Below are 18,334 nucleotides of genomic sequence, written 5' to 3' on the forward strand. Positions count from 1 at the left end.
TGGTGTCACATATTCTAATCACAGCAGATCCCCCGCCGAGGCACGAAACATCATGACCTCAGGGTAACCCTTCATCAAACACGTCCCAAATGAGGAATGGCCACACCCTTATGCGACAGCTAATTTCGAACACCTCATTCTGAATGTTCCCTCTTTGCCAGAGTAAGAGGGGTCCGCTGTGCCGAAAAGCAAAAAAAGGTCTTCACGAGTGGTGGTTCGAATTGTGAAATGTGTGATTTCACTCTGTTGTCCTTGTGAAATGACATTAAACAGCGAAGCCGCGTGTTTCTCTGCGTGTTAGCGAGAGGTGAGAATGTCATTCGGAGGTGTGATTCGGCATCACGCGACGACACCTGAGAGGAGAAAATGCATCAGGCTTCAAAGAAGCATTTTTCAGTGTGTGAAAAGAAGCCAGATGGGCTGTTGTAATAGTTTATACATGAGGAAGCAGGGGTACACGACCCATCCACCCCTTTTACCAAAAAGAAAACATTATTATTTAGTGAAACAGCTCATCAGCCGCTGACAAACAGCAGCCGGACACAACACAAGGGCCACTCAATCTAAACTGGGGCTATCATGACAAAAGCAGGACTGACTGGACTTCCTTTCTGCAGGCGCATTAACGTCACACGGAGAAAGAAAAACACCCAGAGCCAGGAGTGTCGGAGGGAACATACTGAATACAGAAAGCCCCCTCCCTCCCTCCCTCCCCCCCCAGGCTGGGAGACGACGGGGTGGGTCCCATCTCAGAAGTCGTGCTTGTGGCCCCCGAGGGAAGAAGCGGAGTGTGACGGAGTAGATCCCCACTGTGGCGAGAAAGAAAAGACAGAGCAGAGAGTCCTGCTGTCACGTCTTTGTGTGTTAACTAACCAGAGGCGGCACACTGAGAGCTTGTCACAGTGTCACCGCAGGGGGGGGAGCAACCTGGTTATCACTTGGGTGGGCCTCGGGGAGGCAGAACAAGACCGGGTCCAGGCAGACACTTAAAGGGGACGATCCCAGACCAGCAGGTGTGGCGAGAGGAGCTAAAATAAGAGCAATTCTGTTGAGGAAAATAACTCCCTGGAACCCAAACGTGGAGACCACCAGGGGAGAGCGGTGTCTCACCAGCCCGTGTGGTGAAATCTCCCATTAATGCCCGACGTGGAAGTGAGTAAGTGGTTCATTATGCGTGTGAGCGTCGGCTGCACGTCACCGCTCCACCTCCATGTGTCACTTCTTAGCAGTGACTTCATCTGTGTTTTTTCTCAAGGATATCCCTCTCCTTTCTAGGCACAATGAGGCAGCTTCCTGTTTAGAGAAAGGCCAAGTCCGGCCCGCGCTCACCCAACCCTCAACTTACGTAAAAAAAAAAAACATCGTCCTGCCAGGAGCTTCAGTGGAAATCCACATTCATTTGTTCTTCTTCTGTTCTTTTGTTGTCTCATGCGACATTTGAAAAAGTCGCTGCCTGAACATGTTGGGTAGTTTCACTAGAAAAACGACTGAAATCAACAAAACAAAAATGCATTGATCACCAAATGCCCATCGGGGGTTAAAGAAATAATGGATTGGTGATAAGATTGTTAATGTGATGGAGATCTCTCCAGCTGTGTTTGCTGACTTTAGGTGGAGACTGTAATGAGATACGAGGGAGGATTTCAAAATCAGTCCTCTTAATTTGTTTAGCACTTTTCACGCCGCAAATCAGTCGAGAAGGAAGCGAGATAAAAACTAAAAAAGTAGGGAAAGCAATGTGAGACTTGGTGTGATGTGAGGACCGACTTCAGGCGAAGTAGGAGACATCCTGAGTCCGACTGTTACACTTCTGAACTGATCAAACATTTGCCTATTCATAGATTCTGGATTTCACCACAAGGGAGTAGTAGTGGTGTCAGGAGGTATTTGAACTTTTTATATTTGTGTTATGATTCAAAGCAGACTATATTTATCTCTTGAAGCATGCCTGGAGGGGGAAGGGGAGATCTATAAATGGCATGTGTGTCAAAAAGTTGTTTCTTGAACGTGAACTAAAACATAATCACAGACGACTCCTATCTCAGCAAATTGTTGCCTGAAATGTGTCTTCTTGCCTGCAAAACACATCCAGCTACACCTGCCGCACAAAGGACTATTTTTGACTCTGAAACATGTTGTGGTTTTCTTTTAGTTGAGTTTACTTCCGAGTGGGTTTTTTGTTTGTTTTGTTTTTTTTTCATCGGCTGACAGAGACCGATTCCCACATAATCTGACAAACCTGAAGAGCAGCACGGAGCTGTAACGATCTACAGTCATAATTACACCGCAAGAGCATATTTCATACACACTAAACAAGAAGAACTGCACTTGGCAACACACACACACACACACACACACACACACACACACACACACACACACACACACACACACACACACACACACACACACTACCCTAGCTGCACCCGAGGGCCAACTGATGAAGTGAAAAACTCACTTTCTTCCTCTTCTCCTCCTCAAACAGAATCATGTCATCGAGCTCTAATCACTCCTGAGGGCAATCCACACACACACACACACACACACACACACACACACACACACACACACACACACACACACACACACACACACACACACACACTCTGCAGGGGTCAGGCGGAGGAGGGAGGAAAAATCGTTGAAGGGCAACAACACTGAAGACCAACCCACTGCGTGTTGAGTCCTGCCCTGCTGCTTTCCCACAGCTCACTCGCATGTCGCTGTGGTGCAGCGATCGACTGCGTCCGTTCACCTCTGCTGCTGCTGCCGACGCTCCACTGGATATTTACACCGTTTTGCAGGTGCGTGGGAAAGTGACTGAAACTTTTTTACTGTTTAATACCGTATGCGTAAAGGTGTGAACCGCGCCTGTGCGTTTCACACATTTTTTAAACTCTCGTGGTGTCTATAATGTGGTTCGCATGACGTTATAATTTAAAACTTGTATTACTGAACACACATGTAAAGGGATTAATAAGCAAGAAAGCTCAGTTTAATCGTCTGTACGGGTTAAATGTGCCGGTTTGGTACTTGAATCGTGCGTATTTACGCAAGCGCGTATTTACGCATTACGATACATCAATAATCTAGGAGCTGGTTTGTGTTTGAGTCGCATGCGTTTAATACCGTAAAAGAAAACCACTGCAGATTAAGAAAAATGTCCAATTAGAACTTTGCTCCAGACTGTGAAAGTGTTTCCTTACTTGACTCCCATTATAGCCTAAAGAGAGCGGTCGTGTTCCGTGCTGGAGGTTTTCCCCTCATTAATCATGGAGATATCATCGCTATTACGTGTAATCATCTATGTCTTCTGGATATTGGAGATGGTTTATATAAATCAATTCGATACTCCGTTTCCTGTGGATAATTATTGTTTATGTATGCTTTTGGCATCAGTACTAACTTTTTATTCCCCTTGTGTCTCGTGCAGGCTGACTGTCATCGCCTCCTAGTGCGCAGCCCGGGCATTGAAAGAATGTGATTTTTTTTTTTAGAGGAAAACCACAGGAAATCCTATTTGATAGCAGGAAAAAAAAGGACTAGCTTTCACCGCTGAAGAAAAAATGCAAGACTGTTGGACTACATGACACCTCGGATCTAATCTTAGAGTCAATAAAGGAGAAGAAAGAGAGCATCTACCTGGTGGAGATAACATGGCCACAGTGTCTTTACATGCTGCCTATGCTGCCGTAGCCCCGTCCGCCATCCCCATGTCCTCCTCCACAGGAAACCTGCTTCGGATGTTCCGCGAGTACCAGAGCAACGCCGTCATCCTGCAGCACTACAACTACACGGGCAAACTGCAGGAGAACAAGTACAAGGTAGGACTCAAACCCGAGGCCATCGCTTTCCTGCTGGTCTGCCTGCTCATCGTGGCGGAGAACGCCGTGGTGCTGCTGGCCATCTGGAAGAACAAGAAGTTCCACGTGCCCATGTACTACTTACTGGGGAACCTGACTCTGTCCGACCTGCTGGCAGGTTTCACCTACATGGTGAACATCATCACGTCGGGCGCCAACACGTTGAACATGACCCCCATGCTGTGGTTCCTGAGGGAGGGCGGCGTGTTCATCATGCTGGCCGCCTCGGTCATCAGCCTGCTGGCCATCGCCATAGAGCGCCACGTTACCATGGTGAGGATGAAGCCGTACCAAGGGGACAAGCAGGGGCGGATGTTTGGTCTGATCGGCGCCAGCTGGGTGCTGTCGGTCTTCCTGGGCATCCTGCCCGTCCTGGGCTGGAACTGCATGGGCCGCCTGGAGCATTGCTCCACGGTGCTGCCGCTCTACGCCAAGAGTTACATCCTCTTCTGCGTCACCATCTTCAGCGCCATCCTCATGTCCATCGTGGTGCTGTACGTCCGCATCTTCCGCATCGTCAAGTCCAACACCCAGCACCTGGCCTCGGTCCCGCAGCGTAAAGGCCTCTACCGCAAGTCCCAGAAGTACATGGCCCTGCTGAAGACGGTCACCATCGTGCTGGGGGTCTTCATCATATGTTGGCTGCCCCTCTTCATCCTCCTGCTGTTGGACTTCTGCTGTCCCGCCAAAAGCTGCGGGGTGCTCTTCAAGGCGGACTACTTCCTGGGCATCGCCATGTTCAACTCCCTCCTCAACCCCATCATCTACACGCTGACCAGCAAGGACATGAGGCGGGCCATCCTCCGGCTGCTCTGCAGACACTGCCTCATGACAAAAGACGGACAGGTGAAGAAGATCGGGATGCCCTTCCTCGAGTGCAGCACCAGCAAGACGGACGCAGCCTCTCACAGGCTGGAGGGGCTGGACACGACGGCGTCCTCCGGCAACTTCACGCCGTCCACCATCAAAGCCATTTACCCCAGGATGTCCAAAACATGACACAGCGGCGCGCTCAACACCGGGAGCGAGCATTCGGACTACGACTCGGCTGCTCCTCTTTAACCCGAGCTGCAGGTGAGCTCCGGTCGAATCGACGTGCTCGACAGGAGCTGAAGTTTTGTGTTGCACTCTGCCGGACTTTTGGCTTTAATCCTCATGAAGAGAATAAGCCTTGTATGTGATGGAAGTCAGTTGGGAGAACTTTTTATTTTCTATAATCATGAAAAACAAGAAATATCAGGCAGTTTCTTGTGAAAAAACAGCATTACATGTCATTGAGACACTGAAATCAAGGCCAGTATTTGTCAGAGGACTTCCACCCCCCTCTTCTTCTGGAAAACATTTTTATCAGCATTCGTTTTCCACATGAAGTGAAATCAAAGACTGAGTGCAGACGTTTCACATAAACACAGCCGGTTGTGCTGTGCATCTATAGCAGGAGGTTTATCCTTTATCTCCTCTCCCTGTGTAGCATATAATGATATGTTGTTACAAACGTGAAAAGCATCCACACCCAAAAGCTGCAGCCAAACCCATGTAATCTCTGCCATGTGAGTTTTGGTCAGCAGCGATGCTGGGTAGAGGTCTCTGTCGGCCGAGATCAGAGGCTCGGTGGCCTGGAGACGCTCCGAGGACGTCATACGGAGGGTTGCGCCGAGCGGTTTGCAGCCCCGGAGGTCCCCTCAACATATGTAGCGACACATGATGAATGACTGAGAGCAATAAAGCCGACAGCGCGGGGTTAGTTAACGCCTTCCTTGTTTAACGGAGCAGATGATGGCAGTGATATGCTGCAGCTTGTGAACAAAAGAACAAGATCTTTCTCGTTTGAGAGAGTTCATCATGAATCATACGGAGTGTGTGGGCTTCGAAGTACAAAGTGGGGAATTTCTTTGTGGTCATGTGACATAAAAATAGATAATTATCCAACTGTAATATTGTACATAAATGTAAAAAAGGAAAAAAAAAAAAAACACTTTTGTAAATATATATAGTCTTTTCTGAGCTCATCAGAGCTTCATTTTGTATTGTAAAAAACTAACTTAAGCTATGATGTCACTTTTTATACGTGCACTGAATAAAACGTATGTGAATGAAGTTTACGTGGTGGCTCGTGTCGATTCTTTACTGCTGTATCGCTGATGTCTGACTTCTCACAGCTCCAAAACACTTCCACTTTCTTGATGCTAAACAAACCCCACTTACTCCAGATAATATGAACCACATTCAAATTGATGAATACAAATCTTGCATCCACTCCACACATTATGACAAAGTGTTTCTCTGTGATTTTTTATTTCCTGTTGTCATTATCTCATGAAGTCTCAGTAATCAGTTGCAGATGCATAACAAAATGCTCTGCATATACTGACACTATGAGCTAATGGGAGATGTTACTCTTGTTATTTTGGTTTGATGTTACAACAGTTTTTTTCATCCTTAGCCTCAAATGAATACACACATTTGGGTTTATTAATGTATATGTATTGTGTGGATAAACAGTGAGTGTGCAGCAGGTTAGAAATAAATGGCCCTGTAATAAATCATATTCTTGTGAAGTTTTAAAGAGTTTAATGTTTAATGACACAGAGGTCAACATGTAACCTGTCTTAAGTTATACCGCATCACAAGTTAGTGGTTTCAAAGTAGAAGTTCACTAACAGCTACATGTTCCTTTATAATGTGGAATATTAACATTGAACAGCACAAAACTCACAACCATAAGACGTCAACAAGCTAGAGATGAAAGTAAAATAAAGACACATGAAACCCCCTCCCCCCTGCAGCCACGTGTTAACCACTTGTTAAGATATGCGATATGTGCGGCTGAGGTACAGACGATGCTGCAGAAACAGCTAGTTGGCGCCTCGTTTACCGTAAGAAAACCACACGTTGGTGCGCGGTTCTTAAAAATTCGGGTACATGTGAGAAAGAGGCTGCTCGACACCACTCGTCATCCTGCCCACTCTTAACCAAACCAACGCTGCGGCACGCGTTCGTGGCATCAAGTCGTTTCCAGAGAAGAAGGGAGTTTCGCTTCTCAGCCTTGCAGGCCTTTGTGTAAATAACCTGGACAGGAGTTTAGATTATTACTTATATATCATATGCAACACCAACGGCAATAATGTATGGGCGAATACATACAAACAATAAGATGTCCTGAAAATCAGCTGCCAATGTAAGCAAAGCCAATGTGATGATGGCGGAGGCTCGACCAATCAACTACCTCAACTCATAAATAGGTGTGAGCTGATTTAAAAAAAACAAAAAACCATAAAGCCACATTTGTGTTCGAGCAAGAGTCAGCTGTCACCACATGTTCCAGCTGACAAGCAGGCAGAGCACCCTAAATGTAATGAAAAGAATGTGTTCCTCCTGAAGAACAAAATATGACCTGTGTTTACATCAGCTAGTACCAACCAATTATATCATGACATGGATCCATCCTTCAATCCCTCACAGAGTTAGAGAAGGTTGTGAGCTAGTCTTTTCAACGATCATATCAAATTCCTCCAGTGTTACGGAAACACGTCGCCGTACGGAAGAGATGCCGTATCAGCTCGACTTTAAACGGTTGAAATAGTTTACTTCTGTTTGTAGCAAAATTGAGTGGAAAGGGACAGAGCAACCTGGCGGTTTAACTGTATGAAACATATACTGTAATACCCACATTTATTTATTAATGATAATTACAAGTGTTGGGGGCTGATGAAGGGGTAAAAGGATGCGAACCACTGGTCTGAACTATAGTAAATTAGTCTGACTGATCCTCTTCTGAAGCTTTCAGCAGCACTGAATGGATTTTGCTTAGTTGTCAACTTTTAACCCAATTAAGGAACTAAAAAAAAGAAAACTTTATTGAAAAACAGAATAAAAAAGTCTCTCTTTCTCTCTCTGCTGTGGGCAGTTAGAAAACATAACAAAATAGTTCTGCAGCGACATCTAGTGGCCAACACCCCTCTCAGCCTCGTTGACACTCAAAGCTCTCCTGATGAACCCATGTTGCTTGAATGCATAATTCAACAATAATAACTAAACCAAAAATTAGGAGATATTTCTTTTTAAAACAGAATATTTTTGTATTGAACAGAAGGACAAAAACAAATTTACAAAAAAACAACCAAAAAAACAAACAAACAACTAACATACATTTCTGACACCACCATCCTACAGCTACCATTCAGTGCTGACAAAGCCCCACAGCTGGTCGCTTACATCACCACGAGATCGCAGAGAGGTGTCGACGTTGATGGGAGTCGCCAGGTCGGCACCGTAGTGCACTGCAAGAGGAGAAAACGTACGGACAACCTGAAGCCATGTTGACAGACCCACACGGTTTTATAAAAAGATATATAACAGAAAACAATACCCTACCTCCTTTTAAGATGTTGGGTTGTGTGTCGTATTCCCACTTGATCTTGGTTATGAGGTAGTACAGCTGAGCCACATATCTGTTGAGGGAAATCAGAAAATACATCAAACTGCTCACAACTCCTAAAGGTTACATACATTAGCGTAGCATCTCCCATTAGAGAAAGGCACCATTGAATTTCTAGTGGGGTCATTTTAATGTGAAACGTCTTTCATTACTGAATATCCGAGACTCACACTGCTGAGGGGATGACCTCAGTCGTGTCTTCATCCACTTCACTCTGAAGGGTCTCAAGATCATGTTCGGAGTTTCTCAGACTCTCCAACTCTCTCTGCAGAAATCTGGAGGACGATTTAAGGATGCTAACAAAGAACAAAGCAAATAAAGCAAGACAGGATCCATAAAGAAACTGAAAAAGATTTGGACTCTTTCATTGCATTTTTCATGGAAATCAGACCAAAAAAAGATACTGTAATTCTGAGTCAGTCATCTGGCTCTTGGCTGTGCACTTCCTCAGCTGCTCCTCCAGGATGTCCAGCTCCTCCTCCCTTTGCTTCTTCTCCTCCTCCAAGTCCAGCAGCACCTGGCCAGCCCTCTCCTCAATCTGAGCCACATCTGCAGATGGAGGACGGTGACAGAGATGTGACAAAGCAGCAAAATATAGAGAGAACAAGTACAATGGATGCATAAAGAACGTAAAAACTGTAAACTGTTGCTGATGGTCTGCATTATCCGGGACCACACAAGCTCAAATAGAGTGTAAATGAGACAGACTTCACAATTCTTCTTTATTTGGTGATGCATCTAAAGTAGAGGACATTGGGAGAAAAAATACATAGCCAAATATTTGATTACTCACCTTTTAAAATGTGCGTCACAATCTTTTTCGTTTCTACGTGGTGGTCGAAGAGACCCTGGTGTTCAGCTTTCACTTGTCTCAGTTTCTCAGGCTGGCTGCTGTTGATGAAGGCCACCAACACCTCCCCCGTCTCCTCCAAGTCCTGGAATTTGTGACCTTGAGCCATTGTCGTGACACCGGCAGCTAGAGAGTACACGACAGAAGAGACTCAACGAAAAGTACTGTGTTTCAGTGCAGACAGTCACATCATCGACAACAATATATAACAAAACAATATAAAGTCCTCGTGATAGGAGAAATACTCAGATACGTTCAACGTTATTTTAATAGAAGTGGAAATACCACAGTGCAATAATACGCATTACCATGTAACGGCCCCGTCGCACACAAGCATTACATTGCAACAGTTTGGACTCAAATAACGCGAAGTTCTATGATAACGTCGAGATAAAAATGTTATCTTGAGCTTCAGAAGAAGCCAGTGGAACAAAAAGACACATATGTCCGTGTTGAAGTGAAGGGCGTTGCAGAAAAACTAGTGACACAGAACTCCGTTAGAAAGACTATTTTAGCGACGATAAATGTATGAGACACCCGACACTGGCCGTTTTGACGACTGACCGGCAGTCAAAGCAACAAAGACAGGTAGATAACACTCTGGCTAGCACTCAGGAAGCCCTCGCTGGGTTTGTTGACACTTTCTCAAAACTACATTTATACGCGCCGTGTAGACGTTAGCTAAGCGGCTAGCTAAACTACGTTAACTTATACCGTCACACAATACCAGTTACAATGGCGTCGGCTCTATAACTGACTCCAAAGAACAATAAGATATAAGCTGTTACTTTTTTTTAAATGAAGAAAACATACCGTGCAGGACTTTTCAGTGATTCAAATTCAGACGCTAAGCGCGCCTTCTTTTTCTTCTTCGCTTCTTCTTTGCCTCTTTTCTTCTTCTACGGTCTTCGGCGGACTAGCATAGCGCCACCTAGTGTACGGGGGTAGCTGTAATACTGTACCAGTTCACGTAGTATTGAATTCAGTAAAATACCACAAAGTACAGCGTATCCCTGTTTTCCTACGTTCGCGTAATAAGGTAAAAACTCCAACATTGTTCATATAATTTCTAAAATACATTATTTTGTTTTGACAGTCGTGTTTTAGGGGCAATGTGTCTAGAAATATAAAATGTATAAAAAATAAATAAATAAAAAACTCATTGATTTGTGGTAGTTTAATTTACAGATCACGGACAGAATACTAGAATCTACACATTTCCCCTATTAGAGCAAAATAAAATCCGTTTTAACCAAGTAACTCCTCTGCTTTAAAGGCTTAGGGCTAAAATAAATTAACATTTCAATTCTAACAAGAAATATTAATTATTGATAATTGGCTCAACTTTTTTAAATGCTATAGATGGTAGTAGGCAGCTCGCAGCTTTATCAGTTTATGTTAGTCTTCAGGAAATTATACAGTGTATATAAATAATAAATAAAATCTGTTAAGAGGTATTCTGACACTTATATTCTTAAATGTGGGAGCATACCCCCAATTTAGATGTATGAAGCAGATGTAACTGCCTGTGGAAAGACCATGTTTGGCTGATTGGTTCATTGAAAAATGGGAAACTTAATAAGCAACTTTTCACCTTCGAAAGAAACATGTCACATTCAATTTCAACTGCATGTTTATTACAGTTTGTTTTCTAAACAGAATATTATATATCTTAGAGAAAGATTATGGGTTTGATCAAATCAACCTAATATTATACTCTACTGTAAGTCTGAACAAATGAATTACAGTTAAGAAAAACTTTAAAACCCCCATTTAAACATTTAGAATTGTTTTATCAAAAATAGGAAATAGAGGCCGTAAAATTTGAACCAATTTATCATATGTTTAATTCTTAAACGGCTTGTATCGTCGACGGTCATCCCGTTCACGCCTTGTTTTTCTGCTTCTCCATCTTCTCCTGTGCTTTCCGTTTCTGTCTGCCGAGCTGCCTGAAGAAGAGTCTCTTGGGGTTCAGACCGTAGGCCTTCAGTCTCTGTCTGCTGAACTCCCGGCCGCCTATGTTCACCCCGCGGGTTCCCGAAACGAGGGGTCCACCGGAGCGCTTTTGCTTATTCTTGGCCCATATTGGCCTCTCAGTCCTGTTTTTCACCTCGGCAGCTTTGCCTCCTGCCTTCACAGCTGTACCCGCTTCCTGTGGCTCCTCTTCCAGTTTCATCTTCTTGGGTATCAGAAGCTCTCCCTCCTCTTCGTCATCGTCTGCCTCTCTGAGAGGTTGGGCTAGCGTCTCTCCTGTCGTGTCCATGGTGACGGCGGCCTCCCCGACCTCTGCTTCTCCGTCCTGCTTCTTGCCATCCTGCAGACGATCTTGCCTCTTCTTCCCCACCTTCGTTTTAACCTCTGCCAGCTCTTTATCTTCCCTGTTGATTACATCCACATAAACACTTACATATAACTCCAACATGGCAGATATACCATCAGAGAGGCAGCTGATTAATAGTTGCATTGAGTCACACTCACTCAGAATACATGGAGTTCAGGATCTCTCGTTTCCTCTTCTCGTTCTTGGCCTTGATCTTATAGTTCTGTAAATCACTCATCTCTTCCTTGTCGGACCTGATGGAAGAAAAGGAAATACAATCTGATGGCAGGAAGTGACCCGAGACAACAGCAGGCGTGACGCCAACATGGAGGACAGAGTCGGTACCTGAACATGCACGTCTTCTTCAGAGAGCTCCACTGGTTCAGCTCCTTATCGTTGGCAGTTAAAATCTGAGGGAAGAACCAGAGTCTTTAATAAATTCAAAAACAACTCTTCTTCCTGGAATGCATTTGGTCGGCTTCAGTTTTTGTGGACTTTAAATATTTGCCTGACTGGTGTGCGGTCTGCTCAGAGAGAAGATTAAGTTGAGATCATTCCCTGGTCAGAGTTCTCCCCGGAGGAAGAGCAATACCAGATCAGTCACCATGACGCTCATCACTGCAGCATCGACCCACAACCAGTCAGCCTACGTGACACGCATGGTTCCCCGTTGGTTCTAACCGGGTTCTCACCTCGTCAGTGGTCAGGCCGAAGTCGTTGGCCAGGACCGACCTGTAGCGGAACCTGCAGGGGAGGTCGTCTATGATATCCTCATAGTCCAGTTTATAGTACTCATCCAAGTACTGCTCAAAGCTCTTCTCCTCTGAAATACAAAAACACAAAGGGGGTGTTGGGAGACCGAGGACCGTTGTGTTTCAGTGGCAGGTCTGCAGGAGACACTTACGTGGGTCAAACACAGGCTTGTTTTGGGTGATGACTTCTGCAAAGTGAGACTTTTTTCTACTTTTGCCCATTTGCGGCAAATCCTCCTTCCTCATCTTCTTCCTCTCCTTCTTCTTCTGCTTCTTGGAGGTGCTCGGCTGGTTGGGGTCGTAGTCTGCGTCCATCTGTTTCAACAGGGTGTTTTTTTTTTGGTGAGACGCTCTTCACAGAGATCAGGATGAACGGAGGCTTTCAGTCAAAATTAGTCGACTCACGATGAAGTCGTCATCTTCGCAGTGCAGCTCAGCGGCGCCGTGCTCGTCTTCGTCATCATTGTAGCGCTTCTCTCCATCCTCTCCTGTCCACGTGTCCCAGTTCCAACGATCTGATGCACACAAACCAGTCAGGGCTTACATCTAATATTACATTAATGCAACCAATCCTATATTTTCTTCACACATTCCCAATCTACCACCAGGAAACATAGTTACATATTGTTCTTACATAGCTAGTTAAAGCCTATAAATCTTGACTTTGAAGAAGAAACATGCAGGTTTCAGCATTTCTGCATCAGACAACATGAAGAAAACAAAGGCTTACCCTCAAGTTCATCTTCATCTTCAAACTGGGGCTTCTCCTCGTCTTCTCCTCCGTAGTATTCATCACCGAAGAATTTCTAAAATCACAAAGGAACAGAAGAAACACAGATGAGTTTAACTGTAACTAGAAATAGAGGACAGAATTAGCTCAGAAGGACACAGGTGTTTGTTCTCTTCATGAGCCAGAGTCAGTTGTGAAAGCAGAGAATTGTGTCGAATCAGCAGAATACAACTATCAGAATGAAGAGTTGGCCAGACTGAGGACCAAACCAGAGACCTTCTTATTGGGAGGGAACACACACATGTTCCTCAGATGTCTAATCAGTGACCAATTAGTGAAACACAATGAACCTGTGTGAGCTGGGAAATGGCCGCCCCCATTCAGACATCACGGCGGGACAAAACGTTTGGTAATTTGTTTCTCATCTAAGCTCGACTTTATTTGCCCAAAGACTAGATTTGGGATTTTTAGCCTTAGACACTGAATAGCAGAGTCATGACAGTATTTAATAGTGTTTAAATAAATCAAAGGAGTGCAAAATGAGGACTTGGTGTTCAGTTACTTTGACAGCATTTAAGCCCCGCCCCCTTCAGTTACTGTTGCTATGCGTGTCAAGCTCTCCCTTTTCACGTCTGTGTCCGGCTGTCTTTTTAATGTTGGGAAGTAGGGCTGTACGGTATGGACTAAAATTGATATCACGGTATGATTTGAGGCATAGACGGTAACGGTATTATATCGCGGTATTTTAATTTTTATCTTTTAGTTTCTATGTACAGTGTTTCCCCTAGAATTTTTTTCAGGCCCGGTGGTACCCACCGAAAAAACCCTAAACAGACAAGACGCGTGGGATGGTGTATTAGTGCAGTTGGATTAAGTCAGGTGGCACAGCAAGCAGTCTGCAATTCTGCAATTATTATATTTGCATTCAACATTTTTGTTCAACCTGAGTGTATTCAAGGTTTTCAAGGATTCAAGGAGAGAGTGACTTATTAAGGTGCCGGTTGATGGAAATGATCCAAAATTAGGGGCCGGAAAAATATGGCTGGAAAATGAGGAGCATCACATTAATAGCTACAGATACTGTAAAACACTATAACGACATATGAGTGCATATATTGTCTTATTTTATCAAGTAAAATATAAGTTATAGGTTTACTCAACAGCCTAATAGTTCATAGAAATTCAGGTAGAAATAGGTTAACTCAGAGTTCCACAGCTTATCAAAAAACAATCCTTATTTTATTAGGCTGCCTATGGCTTGATGTTGTTTTGAAGGAGCGCCGTCTCTGCATATATTTATATTAAACACTCGACCTGCATCAGCGAATGTGCGCACGAGCGGATCTGTGCGAGCAGGCAACGCGAGGAAAGCGGATTTTGGACGGAGAAACAGCGGCATTTTTCTTATAAATGCACCGGTCCGGTTCCGGTACCGGTCCGGTTCCGCTCACACCACGAGTCTGAAGAGTGCAACAGCTTATCAAAATACAGTGTCAACTTTCCGTGTTTTCAAAGTAGAAAGCGACATCGTGGTGGTTTAACGAGGCGGAGCGGCATCAGAACAACATCATGCGCGTAAAGTACACGAAGAAGAACGTAGCGGGAGCGCGCGGCGAGGATTGTTGCGGCCGCGCGTCTTGCGGAGCAAGTCTACTGTGCTGCGCGGAGGCGCTGCTAATGTAAATGATTATTGATTTATGAATTAATTGATAGGTGGCTTATTTTTGGCTTATTGATTTTTTTTTTGGCCTGGCGGTTGTACACATGGACATGTTTGTAAACAGTGTGATGCTTACGCGGGCTGCCTGGACGCATTGCGGTGATGTCTGTTAAGAAGTCTGTTATGTCTGTTATGTCGGTCGCAAAAGACGAGCGCTTTTGCGCTCGTCAAAATAAAAGGGGGAAAAAAGAAAGTGTTCATCTACTGGTCACACCGGTCCCGCGGTAACGTCAAAATCCATACCGTAGCGAAATTCATACCGGTATACCTTCAGCACCGTTTATACCGTACACCCCTATTGGGAAGTCAGCAACAAGACCTTCACATTGAGTGCTTGGAGAAGACATCTTTGCTCTCGTGGACGGCGATCCCACGTTTCTAAACACCAATCAGAAAACAAACCTCCTGCGTTTCACTGTGAACACCAACCTGCATCAGCTGGTCGTGTTGCTGCGGATCAAAATCTCCCTCCAGGTCGGTCTGACTGAAGGCGAGCTGCTCGTTGCCCGTCAGCTCCTGGAGCCTCTTCAGCTTCTCCATGATCTCGTTCCGCTTCAGGTTCTTCAGCTGCTTCAGTTGCTGCTGCTTCTGCTCTTTCTCCTGGAGGCGTCATCGGCGAGGGAGGCAAAGGGAAAGCGGAGAGAACGGTGGGTTTGTATGAGTTAATGAAAGAAGCCATACTGTGATGCAGCAGAGAAAATAAAGGGAGGGATCAAGGTTTTTCTTTTAAACATGATACACACCTTGTCCTTCCTTTCCTTCACTTCGTCCCTTTTGCGTTTCCTGCGGTCGTCTTTGGAGCGCACCGAGGTGGCGATGGTGCGTGGGTAAGTCTTGACCCGCTCAGCGTCGGGCTCCTCAAAGCGGAAGTTGTAGCTCCTCTCAAAGTCCTCCTGCCGCTCCAAGAACGTCTCCCCATCCTCTTCAGAATCCTCCACGTCGTCCTGGACCACCTCCTCGTAGGTCGGGATCCTTAAAACACCCCGACAGTTTGAAAATGAATGCTTTAGGTTTCACTCACCGGCTAACGTCCAGGCAGGCAGTCACTCACCGTTCCTCGTCGTCGTTGTTGTCTAGGTAACCCTTGTTGAGGACGTAGTCTCTCAGGAAACGCTCCTTCTCATCCAACTCGGGGTCGTTCCAGTAGTCCCTCAAGTATTTCTGTCAACACAAACCAGCCTTGTTAAGAAAGCCTCAGAAAATTAACTTCCCGTCATGCCGTCTTACTTTCTCCGATATATTTAACTCAAACACTCACCATGTCCTTCACCTCCTCCGGACCGTCCATATCAGTCTGGCCTTTCAGCCAATCCACATAGTCGTCCTCTTCTTTATCCTGCAGACGGATAAAAGAGCAGAGACGTTCGTCCTGATCTGAGACGCTTTCATCTGCCTGTCACTATGGGAAGTAACCGCACCAGCTTCTGACCTTCTCTTCCTGCGTTTTGATCCTCCTGGTCAGCAGCTCGCCTCCCTCGCTGGGCGCCTCCTCCTCGTCTTCGTCATCGCTGTCATGGATGAACTTGCGGAAGCTGAGGAGAGGTTTCAGTTTCTGTAAATAGTCTGTTATACAGTTACATCGCCAGACAACTTCAGGCTGTTGGAGTCCTACCTGTCTTTCAGCTCCCGCTGCTCCTGGATGTAGCTCGGAGAGGCAGCTCTCTTTAAAAAGAAAACGACGACGATTAATAAAACATCCCCCAACAATAAGCATCTCCATATCCCAGAGGGAATTAAATGATCTGATAACGGGTCCTACCTCCATTCTCTTGGCAGCCTCCTCATCATCGCTGTCGTCATCATCCTCATATTTGCTGTTAACAACAAAAAGATAGAGTATAACAATGAAATATGATGCTTAATGTGTACATTTAAAAAAAATGTACAGAGAAAACAAAAATAGTATATATCACAATCCAAGCATGAATACAAATGTATTTTTATATCTATTTTCCACTTGTTTACCAATGAGCTTTCCAGCAGTATGAGATATTGACGATTATCCCGAGGGTTTTATATCACGATCCACAATAAAATCCTACAGCGATATCTCACTCACCCCTCCTTTTCCAGGATGACTTTACGCTCATAGTCCTTGAGATACATGGGCTTCACTGCTTTCTTCGAGGTTGAAGGCTTCTCATCAGTGGATGCAACTGATGAAAGATTTAGATATCTTGTTTATACATGTTTTTGAAGGGGAGATGTCCTACAGGCCGTGAAGGCAACACCAGCAGTGCTCACCCTCCGAGTAGAAGGTGGCGTCTGCCTGGTAGATCTTGGGGTCTCTCTTCTTCAGCAGTGACAGCGTCCTGTAGAAATCCTTCTCGACTTCAGGGTCCAGCTCCTGGCGGGTCAAACAGAAGTCAGCCCAGTACACAGGTATCAAACGCACTGTTCACAGAGAAGTATCGATGCTAACCACTTCACTGTCGTCGGAGCTGGACTCGGACGACTCGCTGTCATCTCCCCGGTCTCCATAGCGGTCTTTCACTGCACAACAACGACACACAGGTGTTACAAACACGCTAATAAACAACGGACAAGCTAGCTACACTCGTCCACGCTGGGTTGTTAGCATCGCGGATTAGCCGCCGCTAGCTCGCTCGGACACACTTACGTCTCTGTAGCTCCTCTTTCTGCCGGTATCTATCGTATTTCTGCGCAAACCGGGAGTTGATTCTCATGTCCGAATCGCCTGACATGGTTAGATTGTGGGACGTAGCTTTATGCTACGATTAAAACTAGTGAAAGGAAGTCATCCCAGCCGCTGCATGCGCGTGTGGAAAGCTGAACCACGTGGTTTCCGGTGCAGCGCACGCGTCATTGTCCACGTAGATTACGTACATTGTCCACCAGGGGGCGCACTAGTACTGATTTCTCCTAATCAAATTTGATTAACTTGCTGCTCAGCACTTCAGCCTTTAACATATTATTTAATTAATATTTAAATATTATATTAATTTATTATTTATAATTGTATTATTTATTCAATAAAATATTTTCCACTTTCTATTGGTTGAAACTCACTTCGTAATTCTTAGAAACAGTAAAACATTGTTTTTAAATGCACACGGTTACTATGACAACATGTTCCCTTCTTTTATTTTTTTAAAATCTTGTGTTATTGTTAATTATCTATTATTTAGTGTATTTCATTATTGTATTGTATTCATTATACTATTGCATGTGATAAATACTTTATATCAGTGTTTCTAAGTATTTTGACAAGTAACATGAGTCTGTAACCACTGATCACAGGATGCTTCTGCTTATTGGAGAGGACGTTGACCTGCTGCATGGAGAGCTGAGGAGGCGCGGCTGTGACAGAGTACACAGCACGACGTCATGACCGGTCAGAGCAGTCTGGGAAGAACAACATCCAGAATAAACGTGTTTCGGCTGACATGGTTCAGACGTGGCTTGTGACGGCTAAAGGCATGTAACTCGTACACAATCATGTCAGGAGAAAAACACAAAGCTTTGACCTGATTTAGGATTGATGTATTGATCATCCACTGCTCTGGTGTGTGGCATATGAAGAAACAAGGGTAAGAGTCACAAAGACACAACAGTCCATGGCATATCATAACATCCCTCTGAATGCCTTAAAATCTAAAAGGCTGTTTTATCAATGTAAAAATGACTAACTGGAAACACG

At 44.8% G+C, this 18,334-nt stretch overlaps 3 protein-coding genes across 3 annotated transcripts; 1 reads left to right on the forward strand and 2 right to left on the reverse strand.

Moving 5' to 3' along the window:
* The first annotated feature begins 2,654 nt into the window (after positions 1-2,654).
* Positions 2,655-7,716, forward strand: s1pr5a (sphingosine-1-phosphate receptor 5a). Its single transcript, XM_084036829.1, has 2 exons — positions 2,655-2,804; positions 3,434-7,716. Exon 2 carries the CDS (start codon positions 3,657-3,659, stop codon positions 4,860-4,862), a length of 1,206 nt encoding a protein of 401 aa, XP_083892955.1. The 5' UTR covers positions 2,655-2,804; positions 3,434-3,656; the 3' UTR covers positions 4,863-7,716.
* Positions 7,717-7,864: 148 nt separating this feature from the next.
* Positions 7,865-10,045, reverse strand: spc24 (SPC24 component of NDC80 kinetochore complex). Its single transcript, XM_084036842.1, has 6 exons — positions 9,965-10,045; positions 9,095-9,277; positions 8,706-8,850; positions 8,472-8,576; positions 8,238-8,314; positions 7,865-8,143 (listed from the first exon to the last, which is right to left on the reverse strand). Exons 2-6 carry the CDS (start codon positions 9,258-9,260, stop codon positions 8,037-8,039), a joined length of 600 nt encoding a protein of 199 aa, XP_083892968.1. The 5' UTR covers positions 9,261-9,277; positions 9,965-10,045; the 3' UTR covers positions 7,865-8,036.
* Positions 10,046-10,766: 721 nt separating this feature from the next.
* kri1 (KRI1 homolog) lies at positions 10,767-17,458 on the reverse strand. The gene is made up of 18 exons (XM_084036804.1): positions 17,294-17,458; positions 17,096-17,166; positions 16,918-17,020; positions 16,733-16,829; positions 16,433-16,487; positions 16,286-16,335; positions 16,103-16,205; positions 15,932-16,009; positions 15,725-15,834; positions 15,417-15,645; positions 15,103-15,273; positions 12,954-13,029; positions 12,629-12,738; positions 12,376-12,538; positions 12,164-12,294; positions 11,817-11,881; positions 11,630-11,725; positions 10,767-11,529 (listed from the first exon to the last, which is right to left on the reverse strand). The coding sequence occupies exons 1-18, from the start codon at positions 17,376-17,378 to the stop codon at positions 11,037-11,039; spliced, it is 2,286 nt and encodes a 761-aa protein (XP_083892930.1). The 5' UTR covers positions 17,379-17,458; the 3' UTR covers positions 10,767-11,036.
* Between the last annotated feature and the right edge of the window lie 876 nt (positions 17,459-18,334).

Source organism: Eutrigla gurnardus (assembly GCF_963514095.1).
Source record: "Eutrigla gurnardus genome assembly, chromosome: 20".
In the NCBI taxonomy this organism is placed as follows: domain Eukaryota; kingdom Metazoa; phylum Chordata; class Actinopteri; order Perciformes; family Triglidae; genus Eutrigla; species Eutrigla gurnardus.

Coding starts and splice junctions, on each gene's coding strand:
- s1pr5a (XM_084036829.1), top strand. CDS start 3,657: ATGGCCACAGTGTCTTTACATGCTGCCTATGCTGCCGTAGCCCCGTCC.
- spc24 (XM_084036842.1), bottom strand. CDS start 9,260: ATGGCTCAAGGTCACAAATTCCAGGACTTGGAGGAGACGGGGGAGGTG. Junction 8,851..9,094: donor TGTGACGCACATTTTAAAAG/GTGAGTAATCAA, acceptor CTCCATCTGCAG/ATGTGGCTCAGATTGAGGAG. Junction 8,144..8,237: donor ACCCAACATCTTAAAAGGAG/GTAGGGTATTGT, acceptor CTCCTCTTGCAG/TGCACTACGGTGCCGACCTG.
- kri1 (XM_084036804.1), bottom strand. CDS start 17,378: ATGTCAGGCGATTCGGACATGAGAATCAACTCCCGGTTTGCGCAGAAA. Junction 16,830..16,917: donor CGCCACCTTCTACTCGGAGG/GTGAGCACTGCT, acceptor ATCTTTCATCAG/TTGCATCCACTGATGAGAAG. Junction 12,539..12,628: donor GCGAAGATGACGACTTCATC/GTGAGTCGACTA, acceptor CTGTTGAAACAG/ATGGACGCAGACTACGACCC.